The sequence below is a fragment of the Periplaneta americana genome, chromosome 1, assembly GCF_040183065.1.
Source record: "Periplaneta americana isolate PAMFEO1 chromosome 1, P.americana_PAMFEO1_priV1, whole genome shotgun sequence".
Taxonomy (NCBI): domain Eukaryota; kingdom Metazoa; phylum Arthropoda; class Insecta; order Blattodea; family Blattidae; genus Periplaneta; species Periplaneta americana.
Window position 1 is genome coordinate 84,193,508 of NC_091117.1, and position 23,089 is coordinate 84,216,596.

Consider the following 23,089-nt stretch of genomic DNA (forward strand, 5'->3'; position numbering starts at 1 on the left):
TGTTTAAATATGTTCGAGGCTAATATTTGTAAAATCGGGATTTTTGTCAATCTCGACTCCCTTTAATCGGACTCAACCAGGAAATTGGGAGAATCCCGCCTAAATTGGGATACCCGACAACCCTGGCTATCAGACATAGGTATTGTGTTCAGACTTGCATCATTTTCATAGGAACTCTGAATGTGAACATTCATAACCACGGTTAATAAAAGAATTAATGTCACCTTTTTAATTAAATCTGTAGGTTAAACTGCTATAAGAAGTCAAAAAAGTAGTAGCAGCAGTAGCAGGAATAGTAGTAGTAATAATAGCAGTAGCAGCAGCAATAGCATAAGAAAATGTTTCATTAATCCGTAACTAAGACAGGAATTACTTTCAATCAGTTATATTAAAATATATATATATATATATATATATATATATATATAATTTATGCAGTTTCTGTATGTTTAAGATCGGTGAATAATTTTATTATTCATGTATGCTGTTTGAAGAAAATGAATGATATAGAGTGAATGAAGGACAATAACAGTGTGTAATAACGTAGATTGAAAGGTAATTACTATCTTCGAAATGAGTTGAACACACTGAATGTTTAAATGAAGGGTAGAAATTCTCTCTGCGGATTGCACCTATCCACTTTCGGTTAAGGGAATCTTTACTCAGAGGAAACTTGAAGCATAACGAGTCACATGGCAAGTACAATAGTTTGTCTTCTGTAACATAATATGGAGAAACGATCGTCGTAGAAATTAAAGATTAACTAACCAGTGAAATGTAACATTCCTTCCTTCTTTATCTTTACATCCGTGTGCATTGCTGCAATAAAAGCAGCATACTAAAGTACCATACTTATTCAGCTCTACCAAACAAATGGCCGCTCATCGACTGTTCAATTTGGGAACATAACACTAGCGCCAGTGAGCGGTCTAGTGGTTATTTAGTAAGTCTATGGGTGAAATACGTGATGCGCGGACTATGTTATACAAGTTTGTTCAGTGTTGCCAATCTAGCGATTTTAACTCTTTTTCAACAACAATTTCTTTTAACTTTTATATTGCTTAAATAGGGATTTAATGACCTTTTTAGCACCCCATAGTGACAAAATTTAATCTTTCTTTGTTGATAATGAGAAATCTAGCGACTTTACAACTACTTTTTCGCGACTTTCCGTATTACACTCTATTGGAGACGCTGTTTTTTTTTTGTAATGTAAATAATGGCGGACAATAAGAAGAAGGTTGACTGTTCTCCAAGTTGTTATCATGTTATGGTGTTTGATACTGCTAAACATAATAAAGCTTTATAAAACGACAATTTTCGTTTAGTAATAGAGTTAATTGAACATTTATGAATGTACCTATCATATCCATTAATAATTAATGGTTGTTATAAACATAATATAATTATAGGTTATGTTATTTGATAGGCCTACTGCTGAACACGATAGAGCCTTATAAAATATAAGAATGTTTGTGTATTAAGGCAAGAAATTGAAAGAAATATATATAAATGTACCTAACATATCTATTAATATTAATAATAATGGATATTTTATTTGCACAATCTGTCACTCGTATATTTCAAACAGAAAAGAAATAACTGAACTTGGATCATCTAACTTAATCGGAGAAATTTCTTCAGTCAAAGTTGACTTTAGTTTGAGACAAATTAATCTCAGATTAGACTTTATACAACACAAAATTCCAAGTTTAGCTGAAACAAGGATCAATTTAACCTCTGATCTAAGATTAAATGGTTTATACAATCGGGCCTAGGCCTACTCCCTTCCACTAGTTAAAACTCTACCTACTGGAAAGAATGCTCCCCACACCCTAGCAGCCTAGCTAAACAACCGATAGGAACTGAATATGTATACGTCGTCACTACTGTCGGCTGGGGGACACGCGACAACTAGTTAATGTTCGTAAACAAAGCGCAAGGACCAAGAATGCCTATCCTGATATAGCTACTTTATCCGAACCTTAGTGATAACTGTTCCGTAACTTGTTCACTTACAATTCAGGATGCAGAAAAACAGCGCAAGGCGCGCTCTTGCACTCCTAGTTATACACGCAGTACGTTACCATGTGTTAGGGAGTGAAGACTATCAAGTAATAACACAACGGTCAGTGGCGTACTTTACAAAATGTGTTCACATATCCGACTAAAGCTTAATGAGTTCTAGGAGAAGTATTTTTTTAATGTTTGTGAAAATAAAGTAGTTTGATATGTATGTATGTATGTATGTATGTTCAGTCAACAGCCCAGAGATAATTGGAATCTCATGACTGACACCAATAAGGCATTACTCTTGAGGCAACTAACCCAGGAGATAATTGTGTAGGGTGGCCACTTCCTTTCCCCCTCGATTGCATATATCGCTGTCTAGTAACAAAATTCACTAATCAGAGTTAAATGTATGCAACAATTTGTTCTTCCTCTGACACATATCGTCAAGTGAAGTATAGGCTACTGTCTCAGACAGAATCTCATACTCATACATTACAACTTGAAATAATTGACCTCCAAAATAATACACATTTGTGTACATCAGGAATGACAGGATTGGAACTCTACCGTGCACTGCCTGAAAGTAGATACCGAAACCTTCAGAGAAGTTAAATAGCTGATCACACTGTTACATTAGTTTTCTATCATAAACTATTAAAATAAAAAATGTATAAATGAAATCACAGAGTGATAGTGTAAGTACGCCACTGAATGTTTACATAAAAACTCCGACCGCTGCATGAGGGTACAACGGATAGGTAAAGCGACGAACGAGATCAACATAGTCGCGCATGAATTTTACTGAACGAAGCGTTTCACTGTTTATAATGTAGTAACAGCGTCAATGAAGGACAGAAGATTGTTGGAGGCAAACATGGACAGCTTCGAATTTCCGCGAATTCAAAAGTGGATCGCATCTTAACAAAGAAAACGTATTGTATTTTCGCGTTCTTATATTTTCACGGCGAATCTAATTTCAAGCAAAATTGGTTTAGTACGTATCAATGAAGTTTCGTATCTCCTGCGGTTTCTGGGTTCAGTCCTACTCAGGCTTGAGAATTTTCGTTGTGCCAACATTTCTCAATTTCATCATTTCGTCAGCATTTCTCCGATCACCGGACTGCGATGTGAGGAGAAGACTGGTCTCGGGGACAAGACCAGCAGTTTACATAAGTTACATAAGTTTACATAAGTTTAACAAAGGGGATGAACACAAAGCGTAGAGATCGTAAGAAATACATGAAAAAACACGAAATGTAAACTTATGAATTGGTGGGAAACAATAACTGGCCTTGTGTAGCTCTGTAACAGACAATTCTTTACCAATCCGCTGCAGATTTCTGATGACCTGGGCAAATTTTCTTTGAATACTAAGTTTTACCTGTCGTTTTGACATCAGTCTTTTTCCATTGTGGTCTTAGTAACATTCAATAACAGTATTTTCAGAGCAGGTAGAAGAGAAAGTGACATTACTTCTTCTAGTTCAGTGGTTCGTCGCCGAGTGGCGCTAGCTCTGTTTTCTGTCCCCAGTTTCAGGATCGCTATTCGAGCGAATGCAAAAGGTTTTTAAAAATAACCCATTAGATAAGAGTGTTTTGTAGAGTATTTTGTTACAATGTTTTACTTGTTTAAAAATGTAATATTACTACATTAAGAAATTGTGAATTATATAACACAACCCTGAATAGTAAATATAATAATTAACCGAAAAATGGAACATTGTGCCGGCTTCAGCCAGAAATTCGCAAAAAAAAGTACAGCTTAGTAAAACTGAACATTTTTATAGTATTATAAAGTACGCATTGACATGAAATTAGTTTTTTCTATACACAAGAAAGAATGTAATATAATAAAAGAGACACTTTATTTTCACCAATAGTTTTTATCTACTATTTCGTCATTAGTTGCAGTTGTATCTGGTTTATACGTAAGTCAGGGGAACAAGAAATATTATGTGCAACTTAGACTCAAATTAAGCTTCGATATTATATCTATGCTAATGTAAGTTTTGATCTTTTGAAATACCTAGGTTATTTTGTGTTTTGTAACACAAATATAAATGACACTCGGGAGGAAATTAAACGCAGAATAAATATGGGAAATGCGTGTTATTATTCGGTTGAGAAGCTCTTATCATCCAGTCTGCTGTCCAAAAATCTGAAAGTTAGAATTTATAAAACAGTTATATTACCGGTTCTTCTGTATGGTTGTGAAACTTGGACTCTCACTCTGAGAGAGGAACATAGGTTCAGGGTGTTTGAGAATAAGGTGCTAAGGAAAATATTTGGGGCTAAGCGGGATGAAGTTACAGGAGAATGGAGAAAGTTACACAACACAGAACTGCACGCATTGTATTCTTCACCTGACATAATTAGGAACATTAAACCCAGACGTTTGAGATGGGCAGGGCATGTAGCACGTATGGGCGAATCCAGAAATGCATATAGAGTGTTAGTTGGGAGACCGGAGGGAAAAAGACCTTTAGGGAGGCCGAGACGTAGATGGGAGGATAATATTAAAATGGATTTGAGGGAGGTGGGGTATGATGATAGAGACTGGATTAATCTTGCACAGGATAGGGACCGCTGGCGAGCTTATGTGAGGGCGGCAATGAACCTTCGGGTTCCTTAAAAGCCATTTGTAAGTAAGTAAAATTAAAACAGTTTAGTAGCACTGTATTAACTAGTTGTATGCTACTTATTGGAGAATATTAAATTAAGGACTTTTCCATCAGATCTGTTATTTTCTCATGTGCTCGATTAGAAACCTCTTATGACGTGAAAAAGCGTAATAAACAATTGTAATAAAATTGTAAATCAAATTAAGTTGTAGCCTAGACGCAAAGTCGAATGCTGTACTTTTGTTACCGAAATAACTTTTACGTTAACTACGACTTAAATGTTACTATTAAAAATGAAATAATTAATAATTAAACATGTAGAGCGCGCTTCCGAACAGGGGCAGCGGTATTTCCTCTAAGGTTAGAGTCCAGTTTAGGTGTGTGTGTTAATCGAAAATTAGGGGCTAGAAAATATTGAGACTAGGACGCATGTTTATGCGACATTTTTTTCGATTAATACACACACACCTAAACTGGGCTCTAACCTTACGGGAAATGCCGCTGACCCTGTTCGGGAGCGCGATCAACATGTATATTTAATGAAATAGAAGCTAGGTACTTGGATTCAATTAGGAGTTCACAATTAGCACTTGAATTCAGCACATTTTTTAACCGGCACATAGAATGAAAAATGTTCAGATGTAGAAAGTCTATGGTGATCATCACAAGATAATTATTTTCTAATTCCAAAATGTCGCTCTAGAGGATCCTGGTTAAATTTTTTCTGTCAGAATATATTTAAATCTGCTATCCCACAAGAATTAATATATTTCGTGAGTGCTCTGAATTGTCATTCTAAATAATTCAAGGGTTCTTTCTTAGGCAAACGTGTTCTTTGTATTGCCAATTACGTGTAATATATTTTCTAAAATCGTGTAATGTTAGAATCCTTTCTACAGGGCAGAGGGGGAGTCTTTGAGTTCAGCGTATCTGCAAGGTCGTTCATTCACCTTTGAATTCTTTTGTATTTTCACTTTCCTCGAATCCATCACAGTTTATGACTCTCAAAAATGTATCGACTTTGAAAACTCACACTAAACAGCTGAAATGCTGGTCTGGGGTTCATTCGCTGGAAAGAATTACAGTCAATGTAACTAGACATAATTTTGGGCATTCAGGTGTGGAGTAATAGCACATAAATGTACACAAGCGCAAGATTAGTTAAGATGTTCTTCTGATTTTCGGGTGTCACATCAAATTTTTTCTTACTCGGATATTTAACGATGCTGTATCAACTACTAGGTTATTTAGCGTCAATGGAATTGGTCATAGCCAGATGGTATTTGGTAAGGGTACATTGTTATGAGAAAGGATTGATGTCCTCTTGGTTGGATATTTTCTCTTCTTTTCTTCTTTTAAGATATCGAGGCAAGTTTGGGAAAATATGTGTTATGGCATACGGTCTTGGTCGCCAGTTCTTGCGTGGAAGTCTTACCTCTTTATCGGCATTAATAAATTTATCGGCTCTTACAATCAAAACCGCAGAAAAATAGATATTACAGATATCAGAACGAGCATACAGTTTTCTGTCTTCGTGGAATTGCTCTACACCACTTCTGAAAAACTGTCTAGTCTTTGGGTGGATAAAATAAACGTCTCTTCCTTACAGATTATATAATTGGATTTACATCAAGAATAAAACAATTAGGCTTATTACTACTTGCTCACATAAACGGCACAATAAAAATCACCCGAACACCACAAGAAAATATCTCCTTAATTCCATAGCAGAACGAGTTCTACCTGCTCTGTCCACAATATTAAGAGGAAAACTGGAGTTTTAGAACGATCGCCACGCCAATGTTTCGCTCAGTTGCCGTGGCGACACTAGGGGGTTTAAAAGTCCCATTAGACCATTGTCGAGTTACCACACTTTCTATTCTAAAATACTCTGATATTTTAATAAAGTTCCAAATTAAACATTTACCTGGCTAATTCAGCCTCTTGGGGAAAGATAATGTACCTACAATATTATATATTTCTACTTCAGCATGTTTCAGAAAGTGTTTTTGCAACAATAGTAAACAAGCGGGATTCTTTCTTTATAGGATATTATTATTAGTATTATTATTATTATTATTATTATTATTATTATTGTTATTGCTATTGTTATTATTATTATATTTATTTATGAGTAATGACACCCTGAGGAGGTTTTCTCCAACCGTAAGGCGAATGTCAGGTAATCTATGGCGAATCCTCGGCCTCATCTCACCAAATACCACCTCGCTATCACCAATCCCATCGACGATAAATAACCTAGTAGTTGATATAGAGTCGTTAAGTAACCAATTAAAAAAATGACAACCTGAGTTTATGTTGAGAATCAAATGATTATTACCATTATCTTGGTTCCAAGGGGCTGAATTTTGCTCATCGCGAATTTTAAAATTTAATCAAAACATACTGAAAATTCTATTTCGCGTAAGATAACTACCGGTACAGGATTTACACAGGTAGTACGTAGATAAGCATAGTAGGTAGATATAACTTACCCCATTTACCAAGGAATGCATTTTCTTATCAACCGCGCAGTGTAGGCCTACGCATCACGACGAGATTCACTAGCAAACTGACGTGAACAGCTCAAGTGAATAGAGCAGCGCAACCAACTCTTTGAAATTCCCACCGAAAATCGCCGACATATGTAAAAATATCCCGGAATATTTCTGCTAAGAAAGATCCATGCTCGTAAGTTAACATTTCAATAATGTCAGTTTGTGGAATTACGGAACAATATGTATGCACACACTTGTGTAGCAGAAAACTGTTCAAATGACTATTACACTTCATGTGCAATACAACTATTATAAAACATTAAACTTCGCATTGTGGCTCAGAGTATAGCCAGAACGGTATAGCTCATACGCTTCCCAAATAAGCGGTCCACGTCAGGAGCGCACCCAGAAATATGATTTGGGTGGGGGAGGGGGGTTTATAATCATGCCATAGAGCAACATTAAAGCTGATATCCGTGGTTGTCAGGCTATATGATTATTTCTTGTACAGTAATTTTATCCAATAAACAATATACCATAATGGTATTAAAACCCTCCCTAAAATACTATATATATATATATATATATATATATATATATATATATATATATATATATATATATATATATAAATCACAATGTTTGACAACTAATGTAGGCTACTTCAAACATTTCAATACATTCACACATTGCATTAGTTCTATTGGCGGGATTTTTTTTGTATAGCCTATTTTATTGCAGAGAGTTAGTTTAGTTTTAATACTTCGTTTAAGATGGATTCGTTGAATAATCTTTGGTAGAAAAGCGATATCATTTTTGTCCCCCATTTATGGCGGAGGAAGCTGAAGGCTTACACTGCAGCCTGAGGCTCATTGTGCTTACCATTTCTGTTATGTGAATGATTGTGTAGCTGAACGACCAAACTCTTGTACAAATACAGCATACTGCACCTTGAATTTAACCCAGGCTATGGTTTTTTATGTTCTATTTACCGCAACTGCCGAGATTATATCAGCGTCGCCGATGTACCGGAATTTTGTCTCGCAGTTCTTTTACATGCCAGTAAATTTACTGACATGAGCCTGTCGCATTTAAGCACACTTAAATGTCATCGACCTGGCTCCGGATCGAACCCACTACCTCGGGCATAGAAGGCCAGCGCTATACCGACTACGCCAACCAGACCGACCCCAGGCTATGGTATGGATGATGATATGTGAATTAATGATGGCGAAATGAGCCCAAGGGCCAACCCGAAAGTTACCCAGCCAGCAATTCTGCGTCGATTGGTTCAGGGAAAACCTCGGAAAAACTCTAACCAGGTAGCTTGTCCCTACCAGGATTTGAACTCGGGCCCACTCGTTTCACGGTCAGATGTGCTGTTGCACCACAGCGGTGGACTAGCTGTGGATGATTTGAGAAGTATAGACTGCATCACTGAGATGTAATTGGCTGGTCGGAGCTGCCAGACACGCTCCGAACAAAAGTTACATTACTTCGAACATTATCGAAAATTCGAGATTTATATATATATATATATATATATATATATATATATATATATATGTATATATATATGTTATAGAAAGCCCATTCATATACAGGCCTGTTTCAAATTAATGTTTCAAAGATCACTCACTTTTCATAATAATAGTACTGACACATCAATACATTCAATAGCTTTCTTCTTTCTCCTTCCTTTCCTTTTGTTTATTTGGAGGGGGCTTGAGCACCCTTAGCGCCCCCTCCCATGGGTGCACCACTGGTCCACGACGATTCCTGGCTTACTTGTTGGTCGGAGGTTTACCTCCATTCCACGGGAACGGGTGTTGATGCTTCTCTTGTACTTTGTCCTGTAACATCTCCGAAGTGAGTATGCATCGTGCTGACCATACGGTCAGGGAGAACAGTACTGTGACAGAGTCTAGTGTTGGTGCATCCAGGGTAAGCTAAGACATCTAAAATTTTAGTGGCAAAGTGGCATTTTTAACCACATCACATACTAAAATTGAAATAAAAAATTTCACGGAATTTACGAAAGCTTAAGTAAGCCTATTTTTAACATTTTCTAAAAAATAACTTACCCTTCTCTTGATGTGGGTAAATAGTTGAATTGAAGGTTATACCATATTATTTTAGAGCCTAAAATTGGCTGAGGTGTGTTTTGTTAAAATAAAAAAGCATGTATTCTTCTGATGGCGATGAAGAAATTCAGATTTATCTACAGTAATCTCAGTAGAGGTTTTGATTCATCTGGAGAAAATCAAAACTCGAGCGGGTTTTAATTGACTATTACACGTTTACAAGAAAGTATATGAAGATTAGAAGAACTAAAGTACTCTAATACAATAAAATATAATTGATTTACTATAATATTGAACTGTCTTGAAAATGTATTATTGTACCATCTATTCATTACAAATATTCCGCTAGATGGCAGTAGTGTGTTATGATGACCTGTTCTCTTGTTACCAGTTGTGAAAACTAGGATACAATATTCATTGAACTCTATGGACGATTACTAGTCAAGAGGCCTTTGTTCTTTCAGTTTAATTTCTATTAAAACAGTTGCATTCCACTTCGATTAGGCCTATCAATATGTACAAAACAATCTCTGCTAAGTTGCTATCTATAATCTCATACAGCAGAAGCTATAACGTGACCTAAATAATATAAACAAGATAAACGATAAAAATAATCTTAATTAAGGATGACGAAATAAACATGAATCGTTTTTAAAGGGTGCAATTATTGAAATACAATGTTGGCAAACAAAGAAATAAATGCTAGGCAAGGTAATAAAAACAAACAAATGCTAGGGAGATGATAAAAAACAAATGTTAGGTAGATGATGAAAATAGTAGGATAAGCAATCATGATTGGTTGAAACAGGTCGTTCCGTACCGTTTTATGATCAAAAGTAGTATGACGTAATAAAAGTCAACATAATCGTCGTAGAACATTTTTATAAATAAAATTAATGTTAAATTTGAAACTTCTGTGCAGTTTAATCAGACTTTCAGGATGCATAATGAGAAACTTAACTGCTACTAAATGATGCTATAAGTACAATATTGTATTTATTATAAAGTATAAAGATACGTATATAGGCATATAAAATATCTATTTACTCTGATAGACCTAAAGACAATAATGGGAGATGTTAAACTGACTTACAAAAAGTCCATAGTTATTCTTTATTACCGAGCCTACATCATATTTAGTTGTAATGTTAATTTGACATTCTATTCTGTTTTGCATTCAAGGACAATGAAAGTGTTAACAATGGCATTTATGTAAACCAAAAGCTATTATATACATTACTCATTTTAAGAGTACAGGAAAAAAACAAAGTCAATTCTCTTAAGGGTGATGTCATCTTCTAATTCAGTATATTACTGCAAAATTTATTGCTGTTACTAATGAAAAAGTAGGAAAGGATAACTGTATTCGTGATGATTATTTTCCTTTACCAGTTTTGACAAGAAAAAAAAACAAAGTTTGCAGTAATATACTGAATTATATGATGACATCACCCTTAAGAGAATTGTGACTTTGATTGTTTTTCCCCTGTACTCTTCATTTGCACATCACTGTTACAATTACATGAATGTTTACCAAAGTTTTGTGAAGTACATTTTACTGTAACTTGTAGCTATAGGAACTACTTCCTGTAAATTTGAACATTTGTAATTTGTACTTTCGTGAAATTGGCCCCAGATGGTGCGGTATGCTACTTTCGGGTGAAAGGGCGCTGTAGCAGGACTTCACCGAATCATAAGTCTTCATAGTTGAATTGACAGATGGCAGCACATATCTCAATCACGATAGTGGCCATTCGAACTCAACTATCCCCACACAGAGGAGCGCTAGAAGGCACTCTAGACTTCGGGCTCTTTCCCCATACAAAAGGGAAAAGAAAAACAATGTCACTTCCATTATTTGCCACACACTTCACATTTGAAGATTCTTTATGTCACAATACGTGATGAAATGAAGTGTACCATGTTAATTTCTCATTAATACTTAACAATAATTGTATAAAAATTTTTCGGGTACACGGTTCTTATGAATGATAAATCTCGTGCTGAAGTTTTGAAAATTTTAGACACTCTATAGAATGATGAGTACATGATAGTCTTAAAAAATAAGTTTTAATCAGAAAATAAATATCCTGTGTCTTACTATACGAATCTGAAGATGTAAATAAACTATCTTTAATAAGTCTATACAGAATACTGATATTCAGAGGAGCCTGCTTTCTCGGTTCCCAGCTTCTTAGTGTTTCTTGCTGTGTAGTGTCATGTAGATGATCCATTTTTCCCACAAAGTTTTATCTGTGTCATGTTTGTCAGAACTCTCAGGTGGAACTTCGTTGTCTTCAGGCAAATTGGTGGCATTCTCCGAATCCAAGTCATTTATTGTGCTTGATTCCTCGAAGTCGTTTTCGTATCTATATGCATAGATGTCCTTAGTATCTCCGGCACCGGCCACTGTACATAGAATATGAAGATATTATATTCAGAGTAACTTAATAACAGAATAATAAATAATTTTATCATATCAATCATAATTATCTATAGTAATCTCAGACCTCGAGTGACATTTATTAGCATTATTTCGTGAATAAAATAAAAATGTAAATAATATATCTCTAAAATTCGCTCACAGAAAGTTTATAATTGTATATTTATGAATACTCAACCTATTCAGACATTGTGAAGTCGAAATAGATTAATAACGATTAGTCCTACTGCAATAAAGAAATTAAATGTTATTCAGTAATGCCAATTGAGAAAAGCGAAATACAAGTTTTAAAAATGTTAATTACATGTACTGCGCTTTTCTCTTGTTATTACAACAGAAATACGTTTTCATTATCTGCTGAAATCATTATTTCATTTAAACATTTTACAATATAATTACAAATAACCTGATTAATACATTAATTAAATGAACAATTGTTATGAAGGAGTGTCATTTCCTTTAGATACAATGAACATGGAATTAGAAGATGAAGATGTAAATGTGGAAGTATGATTTCGCACTTTATATAGTACAATGGATAGATGGGATAATTTTATAACGGAAATAGAAAATGATGTACATGGAAAGCAAGAACTATCTTATAAAATAATTAGGCATCTGAATTGTACTGAAAGAAATGTAGCAAATATTAAAATAATCAAACATCAACAATGGCTGGAATATTATAAACAACTGCTAACATTAGAAGATAAAGAAGATATTAATGAAAAGGAAGAGATAAATAACAGATCTGGAACAAATGTAGATGAAATAGAATTAGAGGAATTGGAGATAGCTTTGCGAAATACAAAAAATAGGAAGGCAACGGGAAGTGATAAACTGAACAGTGAATTATTTAAATATGCATCCAAAAATTTTAAAATAAGATTTATAGAATTTTTTAATAAATGTTGGATACATAGACAAATACCTGAAGAATGGAAAATGACAATTATACAATCAATATTCAAAAAAGGAGACAAATCTAAATGCGAAAACTATAGAGGAATATCTCTACTAAATGCAGCGTATAAAATTTACTCCAAAATAATAACAGAAAGGCTAAAACCTATAAGTGAAGCGATAATAATGGAAGAACAAGCAGGCTTTCGGAAAGGAAGAAGCTGTGTAAATAACTTTGTATTACAACAAATAATAGAAAAGCATAAAGAATTTAATAGAGAAATGCTTTTAACATTTATTGATTATATTAAGGCGTTTGATAGAATAAATAGAAATGAATTATGGAGAATATTATATAATAGAGGTATTCCATTGCATCTAGTTGACGTGATTAGAAACATATATATTAATTCTAAAATACAAATAGCTGGTGATACACAGATAAGAGTAGAGGAAGTTAACTTAGGTTTGAGACAATGCTGCAGTATGTCGCCGATTCTATTCAATATATATATATATATATATATATATATATATATATATATATATATATATATATGGACGAAATATTAAGAAAATGGAAAATAAAAATAAAGAACTATACACAGAATTTTAATGAAGATAACTTCATAATGACGATGCTATTCGCTGACGGTCACGTAGTAATAGCAAATGATTAAAATAACCTACAGAGAGCAGTACATGAGTTACGGAAAATAAATAAGAACTATAATATGGAGATATCTGTACATAATACTAAAACTATGGCATTTTGTGGCAAATCTCCTGTAAGATCTAAAATAGTAATAGGAAACAGTATCATACAACAGGTAAATAAATTTAAATTTTTGGGCGTTACCTTATCTTATAAAGGAGACTATGATCAAAAAGAAAAAATAGAAAAATTTAATTACATAAATGGAACAATAAGAAGAACCCTGAAATCAAAAGCTAGGAAAGATACATTGTTAAAATGTTATAAGGTGATGTTAGTGCCCAGTTTACTATATGGAAGCGAAACATGGGTTATGAAAAAGAGAGATGCCTCTAGATTACAAACAAATGAGATGAAATTTTTGAGAAGCGTAGCAGGTTACAGGAAAATAGAACATAAAAGAAATGAAGAAATAAGAGAAGAACTTGAGATATATGAATTAAACAACAAAATAGAAGAATATATAAATACATGGATGTTTCACATTTCAAGGATTCAGAACGACAGGATACCATATAAGTTTTGGAAATATAAACCTTGGGGAAGAAGAAATATTGGAAGACCAGCCAAAAGATGGATGGACCAATTTCAGTAGCTGCTACAGGAATCAATTTCCTAATGCATGAAGGATGATGTTTATGTTTATATAATACAATGGATTCATGCTCATGGATTTACGTGGAAACAGTTAGTGACACTGACTAAACAAAAGATCGAGCTGCAGAAAATATCGCCTGTATGACTGTGATTGGTTGGAATTCAAAATTTCATTACATTTCATTGGCCGAAAATGGAATGACGTTGTATAAACGAAATAGTAAAAATAATACAAAGTACGTATATAATATGTGATTATCCCTATCACAAAAAAAACTAAGAAATAGTATATACTTGAAGTAAATAGGGGCATTTAGTGAAGAAGAAATGTAAGTAACTTAAGACACAGGCTAGGCCTACTGTAAGTATAAAACGGAGGTGCATAATAACTCTGAAAGAATAAAATCAAATCTTTTATTTTGCTGTTCATGTAATAATAATGATGAGTTGTTAAAGGTAAAATTGGGATAAATTTAAGCTCACAAGAGTTATCCGGAATGAATCAGGTAGAGGAAGAAAATCAAGTCTTTTATTTTTTTGTTCATGTAATACGAGTAATAATGACGAGTTGTTGAAGGTAAAACTGGGATAAATTTAAGCTCACAAGAGTTATCCGGGATGAATCAGGTAGAGGAATAAAATCAAGTCTTTTATTTTTTTGTTCATGTAATACGAGTAATAATGACGAGTTGTTGAAGGTAAAACTGGGATAAATTTAAGCTCACAAGAGTTATCCGGGATGAATCAGGTAGAGGAATAAAATCAAGTCTTTTATTTTTTTGTTCATGTAATACGAGTAATAATGACGAGTTGTTGAAGGTAAAACTGGGATAAATTTAAGCTCACAAGAGTTATCCGGGATGAATCAGGTAGAGGAATAAAATCAAGTCTTTTATTTTTTTGTTCATGTAATACGAGTAATAATGACGAGTTGTTGTAGGTAAAACTGGGATAAATTTAAGCTCACAAGGGTTATCCTGGATGTATCACATACATTATAGACAATCTAATAGTTACGGCGAGTACTAGAAAACCGAAATGTGACGGGACCTCCTTTAACGGATAAAGTAGAATTTGTACAGTCCCAGAAACAAAAAATGACCCGATTCTTAAAACTCCTTCACATCACAACGATTTAACAACGTTCTTGAACCTAATATTATTTGAATAGTATTACAGGAACGTATTTCTCAAATAATGCAAAAAGCACGCAATTAATCCGAAAATAAGATCAAATTAATACCTAAGAGTCATTATGTAACAAACAGATACATACAACCCGATTATGACAGTTCACCTCAAGCATCCCGATAACTCTGTCCTAGCGTGCTTGCTCGAAGACTACAAAGTTCAGGATACGGATACTGTTGACGAAAGGGCTTTTTAAATCATTTAGGCAGGTTAATTTCGATTGTCATAATTCTATTTTAGTGCACGATTTATAAATAAGCATATAAGAATAGATAAATTTTCATCGCATCTTTTCAAATGCCTTTCGGGTTACGACAAAAATCTATGTAAAATAAATTCCAGCAACTGCCAAAGCGATCTCGTGTATACAACTCACTGCTTTGGAGCATTGAGCATGCGCAATGCGCTGAATTTGGAACTTAGAAATTCAGGCGAGTCTTTTTTTTTTTTTGGAACTGTACATATTGTTGATGGCTATAAGCTTTATTATTATTATTGTTACTATTATTATTATTATTATTATTATTATTTATGGCTTTTAGAGAATCCGGAGATTTATTGCCGCCCTCACATAAGACAGTCATCAGTCCCTATCTTGAGCAAAATTTACCAAGTCTTAACATCATATCCCACCTCATCATTATTATTATTATTATTATTATTATTATTATTATTATTATTATTATTATTATTATTATTATTATATGGCTTTTAGAGAATCCGGAGATTTATTGCCGCCCTCACATAAGACAGTCATCAGTCCCTATCTTGAGCAAAATTTACCAAGTCTTAACATCATATCCCACCTCATCATTATTATTATTATTATTATTATTATTATTATTATTATTTATGGCTTTTAGAGAATCCGAAGATTTATTGCCGCCCTCACATAAGACAGTCATCAGTCCCTATCTTGAGCAAAATTTACCAAGTCTTAACATCATATCCCAACTCATTATTATTATTATTATTATTATTATTATTATTATTATTATTATTATTATTATTATTATTTTATTTATGGCTTTTAGAGAATCCGAAGATTTATTGCCGCCCTCACATAAGACAGTCATCAGTCCCTATCTTAAGCAAAATTAACCCAGTCTTAACATCATATCCCACCTCATTATTATTATTATTATTATTATTATTATTATTATTATTATTATTATTATTATTATTTATGGCTTTTAGAGAATCCGAAGATTTATTGCCGCCCTCACATAAGACAGTCATCAGTCCCTATCTTGAGCAAAATTAACCCAGTCTTAACATCATATCCCACCTCATTATTATTATTATTATTATTATTATTATTATTATTATTATTATTATTATTATTATATGGCTTTTAGAGAATCCGGAGATTTATTGCCGCCCTCACATAAGACAGTCATCAGTCCCTATTCTGAGCAAAATTAATCCAGTGTTTACCATCAATATCCCACCTCATTATTATTATTATTATTATTATTATTATTATTACTATTATTATTACTATTATTATTATCATTATTATTTATGGCTTTTAGAGAACCCGGAGATTCACTGCCGCCCTCACGTCATCGGTCCCCATTCTGAGCAAAATTAATCCAGTCTTTACCATCAATATCCCACCTCATTATCATTACTATTATTATTATTATTATTATTATTATTATTATTATTATTATTTATGGCTTTTAGAGAACCCGGAGATTCACTGCCGCCCTTACATAAGACAGTCATCGGTCCCTATCCTGAGCAAAATTAATCCAGTCTTTACCATCATATCCCACCTCATTATTATTATTATTATTATTATTATTATTATTATTACTATTATTATTATTATTATTATTATTATTATTATTATTATTATTATTATTATTATATGGCTTTTAGAGAACCCGGAGATTCACTGCCGCCCTTACATAAGACAGTCATCGGTCCCTATCCTGAGCAAAATTAATCCAGTCTTTACCATCATATCCCACCTCATTATTATTATTTATTATTATTATTATTATTATTATTATTATTATTATTATAAATAAGAATACAATTAATTTTTTTTAGTAGTCTAGGTTATTTTACGACGCTTTATCAACATCTTAGGTTATTTAGCGTCTGAATGAGATGAAGGTGATAATGGCGGTGAAATGAGTCCGTGGTCCAGCACCGAAAGTTACCCAGCATTTGCTCATATTGGGTTGAGGGAAAACCCGGAAAAACCTCAACCAGGTAACTTGCTCCGACCGGGAATCGAACCCAGGCCACCTGGTTTCGAGGCCAGACGCGCTAAAAGAAAATGGTACTACTGCTACTACTACTACAAAGGTTAAAAATTATTACGAAATGAAAATAAAATTATAGTCTGCTTGCTATTGTTAATAAAAGTTTGTGTGTGTGACTAATGCATAGCCATTTCATTTGCATGATTCGGGTTCCGCATACTGCGGATAGAAGGAAAGTTAAATACTTAAAAATACGCGGGAGAATTACGTAATGATAATGACGCAGTGATCCTTTGATTGAGGTTCTGTTTGATATGTACATCTATTATCAGGCAGTACATCTCACTTGACGATATGTGTCAGAGAAAGATATGTAGCTAGTCGGCGATGTATGCAATGGAGGGGAAAAGGAACTGGCCAACCTACCCCATTAACTCCTGGCCTAGTTGCCTCATAAGTGGTGCCTTCTTGGTATTACTTGTGAGGTTCAAATCTGACGAACATTTGATTAAACAACAACAATGACGCAGTGCATAGGGCAGAAACATAGACATTACTACCGATCTGTGATTACGACGAAGTGAAGAGAAACGAATAGAAGCATTTTAAATTTGGATATGGAGAAGGATGGAGCGTGTGAAATGGACAGACAGAATAAGAAATGAAGCTGTGTTGGAAAGAGTGGGTGAAGAAAGAATGATGTTGAAACAGATCAGAAAGAGACAATGGAATTGGTTGGGTCACTGGCTGAGAAGAAACTGCCTACTGAATAATCCACTGGAAAGAATGGCGAACGGGAGAAGAGTTCGAGGCAGAAGAAGATATCAGATCATAGACGACATTAAGGTATATGGATCATATGCGGAGACAAAGAAGAAGGCAGAAAATAGGAAAGATGGGAAAATGTAAGGTTTGCAATGAAAGACCTGCCCTTGGGCAGAACACTATGAACGAATGAATGAATTAATTAATGATGACGCAGTCTACGTCAGTCATGTCTGATGCACGTATTCCCGGCCGAGAGCAGAACTGAACGCTCTGTTTACGTGTAATATTCAAGATGAACTGTTAATTTGAAGACAAAAAAAATGTTTCATAATTCTGTAAGTAATTTAGTTTAAAAAGTTACTCGATGAAAGTTTAATTCTGTTTCTAAGCTGAGTATAACCCTAGATCATAATGTCTATATAACAGATTGCTCATCCCTATGTTAAAATCGGTAGCACTTTGAAGAGAACAACCGCCAGGATCGCCACCCGTCCGCCGTAAACGAACACGAGATAGAAGTATAGTCGCTAATGCAATTCAAATGGAAATTATGACGTGACTCCTTATGTAACAACTAGATGGCAGCATAGTCATTTTTTTTATTTTCTTGGGTTATTTTACGACGCTGTATCAACATCTAGGTTATTTAGTGTCTGAATGATATGAAGGTGATAATGTCGGTGAAACGAGTCCGGGGTCCAGCACCGAAAGTTACCCAGCATCAGCATAGTAAACCTGACAAAAGTTATTACCGTCAAACCCTATAAGGCCGAGCAATCTGGGTATAAATATAATCTAGGGTATGACTGAGGTTTCTGCTGAGAGAAAGACGGGAATATTTTAAAACGAATATTTAAAAGAATAATAAAATTCAGACTTATAAACGACAAAACATAAAGAAATTCTTAAAAGAACTGAATCACTGATAACACAGCAAAATATGAAAATATTAAATATTGTATTCAGCACGATTATTTTAGCTTGATCATCAGAAACATGTCTACGATTGTAATTCGCAGCGGTAGTGGTAGTGATGATAACTATGACGATTATTATTATTATTATTATTATTATTATTATTATTATTATTATTATTATTATTATTATTAGAAGGTGATGGTGGTGGTGGTGGTGGTGGTGGTGGTGGTGGTGGTGGTGGTGGTGGTGGTGGTGGTGGTGGTGGTGGTGGTGGTGGTGGTGGTGGTGATAATGCCAAGACTGGCAGTGTCTCGTTAGAATTTTACGGAACAGTTTCAAATCACAAGTGGACGAATCAAATCACGCGCTGCGGTCTATTCTCTCTCTTTCTCTCTCTCTAGCCCGTTCAATATCTCTAGCAGAATCGTGCGCCGCGTCGTAGAGATACGGGCTCAAAAATATCGATGGATGCAGCTGAGTGTAGGACAAAACCCGACGGTCCCATGGTGTAATGGTTAGCACTCTGGACTCTGAATCCAGCGATCCGAGTTCAAGTCTCGGTGGGACCTGCCAAATTTTTCTCTCACGAATATTACTGAATGCAGGAAGAAAATAGTTCGGTTATATATATCCCTTAAGACGCTTACGAAAACTTATTTTTACATTATAGTTTGCTTATGTTGATACGACAATAATTAAAATGCGAACTAACTGTGTATAATAGGCTATATACTTAATGGGGGGTGAAGGGTAAAATTTCTATTTTCTACAAATCTTAAGGTAGAGAGTTAATATTTTGTACAGTTCATCCCCTTCTCATATGTATTCTTGCATATAAGTTTCATTATGATCAGATGAGTTGTTTTTGAGTCAATCAAATTTTAAAAAAATGCACATTTTCAAAATCTGTCTCCTTTTACAAAATTTAAGTTTCATGCGTGACTTTTTTTACATCTCTGATATGTTTAGACACGACCTAAGTATTTTAGACACGGCAATTTTAAATTTACGTCTATAAATGGAGAGAATTTTTTAAAAACTTATACGCAACTTAAAAAATTAAATTTTTAGTGTTCACTAAATACTAGGACATTCGATAAGTAATGGCAAAAATGCTGTAAATCAGTGCTCCTAGAGGTGACCATTGAAATCTTGTGCTACGTAATAGAGCAGCGATTGTTTCATAAATTTGCAGTATTGAAAGTCTCAAAGTAGCCATATTTTGTGGCTGTTTCTTATTTGTAGTAAACAATACAGCCCTAAAGGTACAAACAAAGGTGCTTCATAAAAATTCCAGTTGCAAGAGAAAAACATGCAACTCAGTGCTTTAGTGCACTACAAAAGAGAAGTCCTACCATACTGAACTATTTCAAGTTGGGTGGAAGCGAGGCATTCGCTTTCAATCAAGAGTTGACATCCGAAGAGCTTCAGATTGATCAGTGAGAAAGATATTCAGAAATGCTGCTGCCGATGGAGTCCACCATGTTCCAAGAATTTGGAACCGTAATGACGGCCTCCAGGTATGGAGGGTAGCTGCGAATATATTGAATATGCACTCGTGTTAGTAGGGGTGGTCCTCCAGCTTGGGGATTGTTGGGAGGATAATAGTAAAATAAAATGGATTTGAGTGAGGTGGGATATGATGATAGGGACTGGATTAATTTTGCTCAGGATAGGGACCGACGGCGGGCTTATGTGAGGACGGCAATGAACTTCCGGGTTCTCTAAAACCATAAGTATTGTTGACATGGCAGGAGACTGTATTTGATGTCAAAAGTAACCTAAATTAATTTAATGAGAAACATTAACTATGTCGCAATTACTTTTCGAATGCTCTAGTACAGCGTTTCTCAAAGTGTGTTCCCCGGAACCCCGAGGTTCCGTAAGCAACTCTTACGGGTCCCGCCAATTCCTGATGTGAAATTATTTACTTTTTAATCTTTAAAATATAATGTTATAAAAACATGAAAAATAATAAGAACAGGACTATAATTGTTTATTCTATTGGCAATTTTCAGGACAACAATGGATACCGTTCACGGCAATCCGGTCACTAATGCACATTGTTGAAATAATAATAGGTGCGCTTGAAGTAACTTAAGTGTCTGCAGCTAACACATTTTCCAACAATAATGCACAGGTGTAAATTGTACATGGAATTAATTGAACATTCTGTGAAGGATAATTCGCAGAGTTTTGATGTTCCTTCAAGAAAGCACAGAAAACTTCTTCTGGAGAGGAAAGACCATTGTTTTGAAGTTCAAGGTGAATTATGTGTTAATTTTGTGTCTCGAAGTTTATTTAATAATATCAGAAAAAAAGTCAAATATTTTAAAGAAAAATTGTGCTATTTTTATCATTCCTTCTTCAAAATTGTGTAAATGGAAGGCGAGACCAATCATTGTGAGCTACAGTACGTCATCCTATTTTTAATACAGAGTGATACCGATCCTCAGCCTACTTTTTTTAAATACAGAGTGACACTGAATCATGGATCAGTGGCTTAAAACAGGATCATTAAAACAATCAACATCCAAGTGTGCCACTACAACTTCAACTATCCCTAAACGTGAGTCTGATGAAGGCGAAATGGGGGAGGGGGGGGAGGAAACACACACACAACCCCTCTCCACGAATATTCACTGGATTAATTGGGTTCCAGAGTTTTATTTTGGGTTTAAAAGGGTTCCGTGAATAGAAAAGTTTGAGAAACGCTGCTCTAGTATATTTAATTTTTTTTTTTAAATTTCGAAAGTAGCCTACTCGTATAGGCTATATATAGCTTATGAAAAAAGGCCATTGTGTTTTGTTAACCACATTATGCTATATAAAACATGCAGTAAAAACGTAATTTTAGCAGCATCAAAATTGCAATAGTCTTTACACTTTCAACATGATGAAATGCGGAAAAAAAGTGTCGGCAAATAGCTTGTAAAGTTTGCATGCCATTCAAATTCAAGAGTGCAGCTACTTAAATATGACGTAATTTTTATGTTTCCAAGCGCCGCGTCGCAGAGCGCTGAAATTTGTTCAACGTACATGTAAATAAGAGGTTGCAGATTAATTCTTAAAAAAAGGGTTGTTATTAAAAATGAGCAAAATTTCATCCTTCAAAACTTTACTTTTATACTAATGGTGTTTGAAATGATAAAGGGAATAATTAAGAGTCGAATTGTTATAGTAGGGGAGAGTCGGGTAGTATCGGACAGTGTGTTTCTTTCATCTACCACCATATGGTAGTACCTGAATGACATGGTTACTTTTCTCTATGCGACATCACGTAACCCTGTCAATAAGGTACTATCATCGTGTGGTAGATGAAAGAAACTCACTGTCCGATATTACCCGATGTCCGATACTACCCAACTCTCCCCTAATACCACAGTCTGTGAGGGTACTAGAAACAATAGACTGTGCCGGTAATATTTCGCATTGTCTGTGATGAGGTGATATTAGCGATCCTAGTGGTTAGCAACTATCTGTGGATGCGTATTCCCTACGTATTGAGCTTCGTGACTGTATATACTAGACTGTGGTAATATTTACTGTAAATTTGTGCACAGAAAAATATAAAATACATTAAAATTCATTTTTATAAATCAATAGCGGGAAACATGGAATACGAATACATAATTAAAATCACAATTATTGCAGTCAAGATACAATTAGAAATAATAATAATAATAATAATAATAATAATAATAATAATAATAATAATAATAATAATAATAATAATAATAATAATAATAACAAATAATGACTATACAATTATATTATTATAACAATAACATTGATGGTGTCATACGAGGTAATTGAAAGTTTTAAATAATAACTTCACACACTGTTAGCCGGGCAGCTAGAGCGTTGCTTCCACGCTGGTATACCGGGTTCGAATCCCAGCGAGTTCAAGCGAAATTTGTGGTTGACAAAGATGGTGTTTAGAGGTGGGTTTTTTTTCAGGGTAATCCCCTCTTCCCCAACATTATTTTGTATGTAGTTCGCCTCCTATAGTGCACTAAGAGCAACGTATTCATGGTGACTGAAAGAACTACACGCTTAGGCGTCTCCAATTATAAATGGGGACACTTGGGTGAATGACACAAGTCAAGTTCCCGCCAGG

The 23,089-nt window shown here is 34.4% G+C and overlaps 1 protein-coding gene and 1 non-coding gene across 2 annotated transcripts in view; one reads left to right on the forward strand and one right to left on the reverse strand.

The window, feature by feature from the left end:
- Positions 1-10,627: 10,627 nt before the first annotated feature.
- Positions 10,628-23,089, reverse strand: part of LOC138697577 (venom allergen 5-like) — a 35,511-nt gene continuing 23,049 nt past the window's right edge. The window contains exon 7 of the mRNA XM_069822947.1: positions 10,628-11,624. Within this exon, the coding sequence (XP_069679048.1) occupies positions 11,410-11,624 (215 nt within the window). The 3' untranslated portion in view covers positions 10,628-11,409. The remainder of the gene's footprint in view (positions 11,625-23,089) is intronic.
- On the forward strand, positions 19,467-19,538 carry TRNAQ-CUG (transfer RNA glutamine (anticodon CUG)). Its single transcript has one exon. It is a non-coding gene; the product is annotated as a tRNA-Gln (tRNA).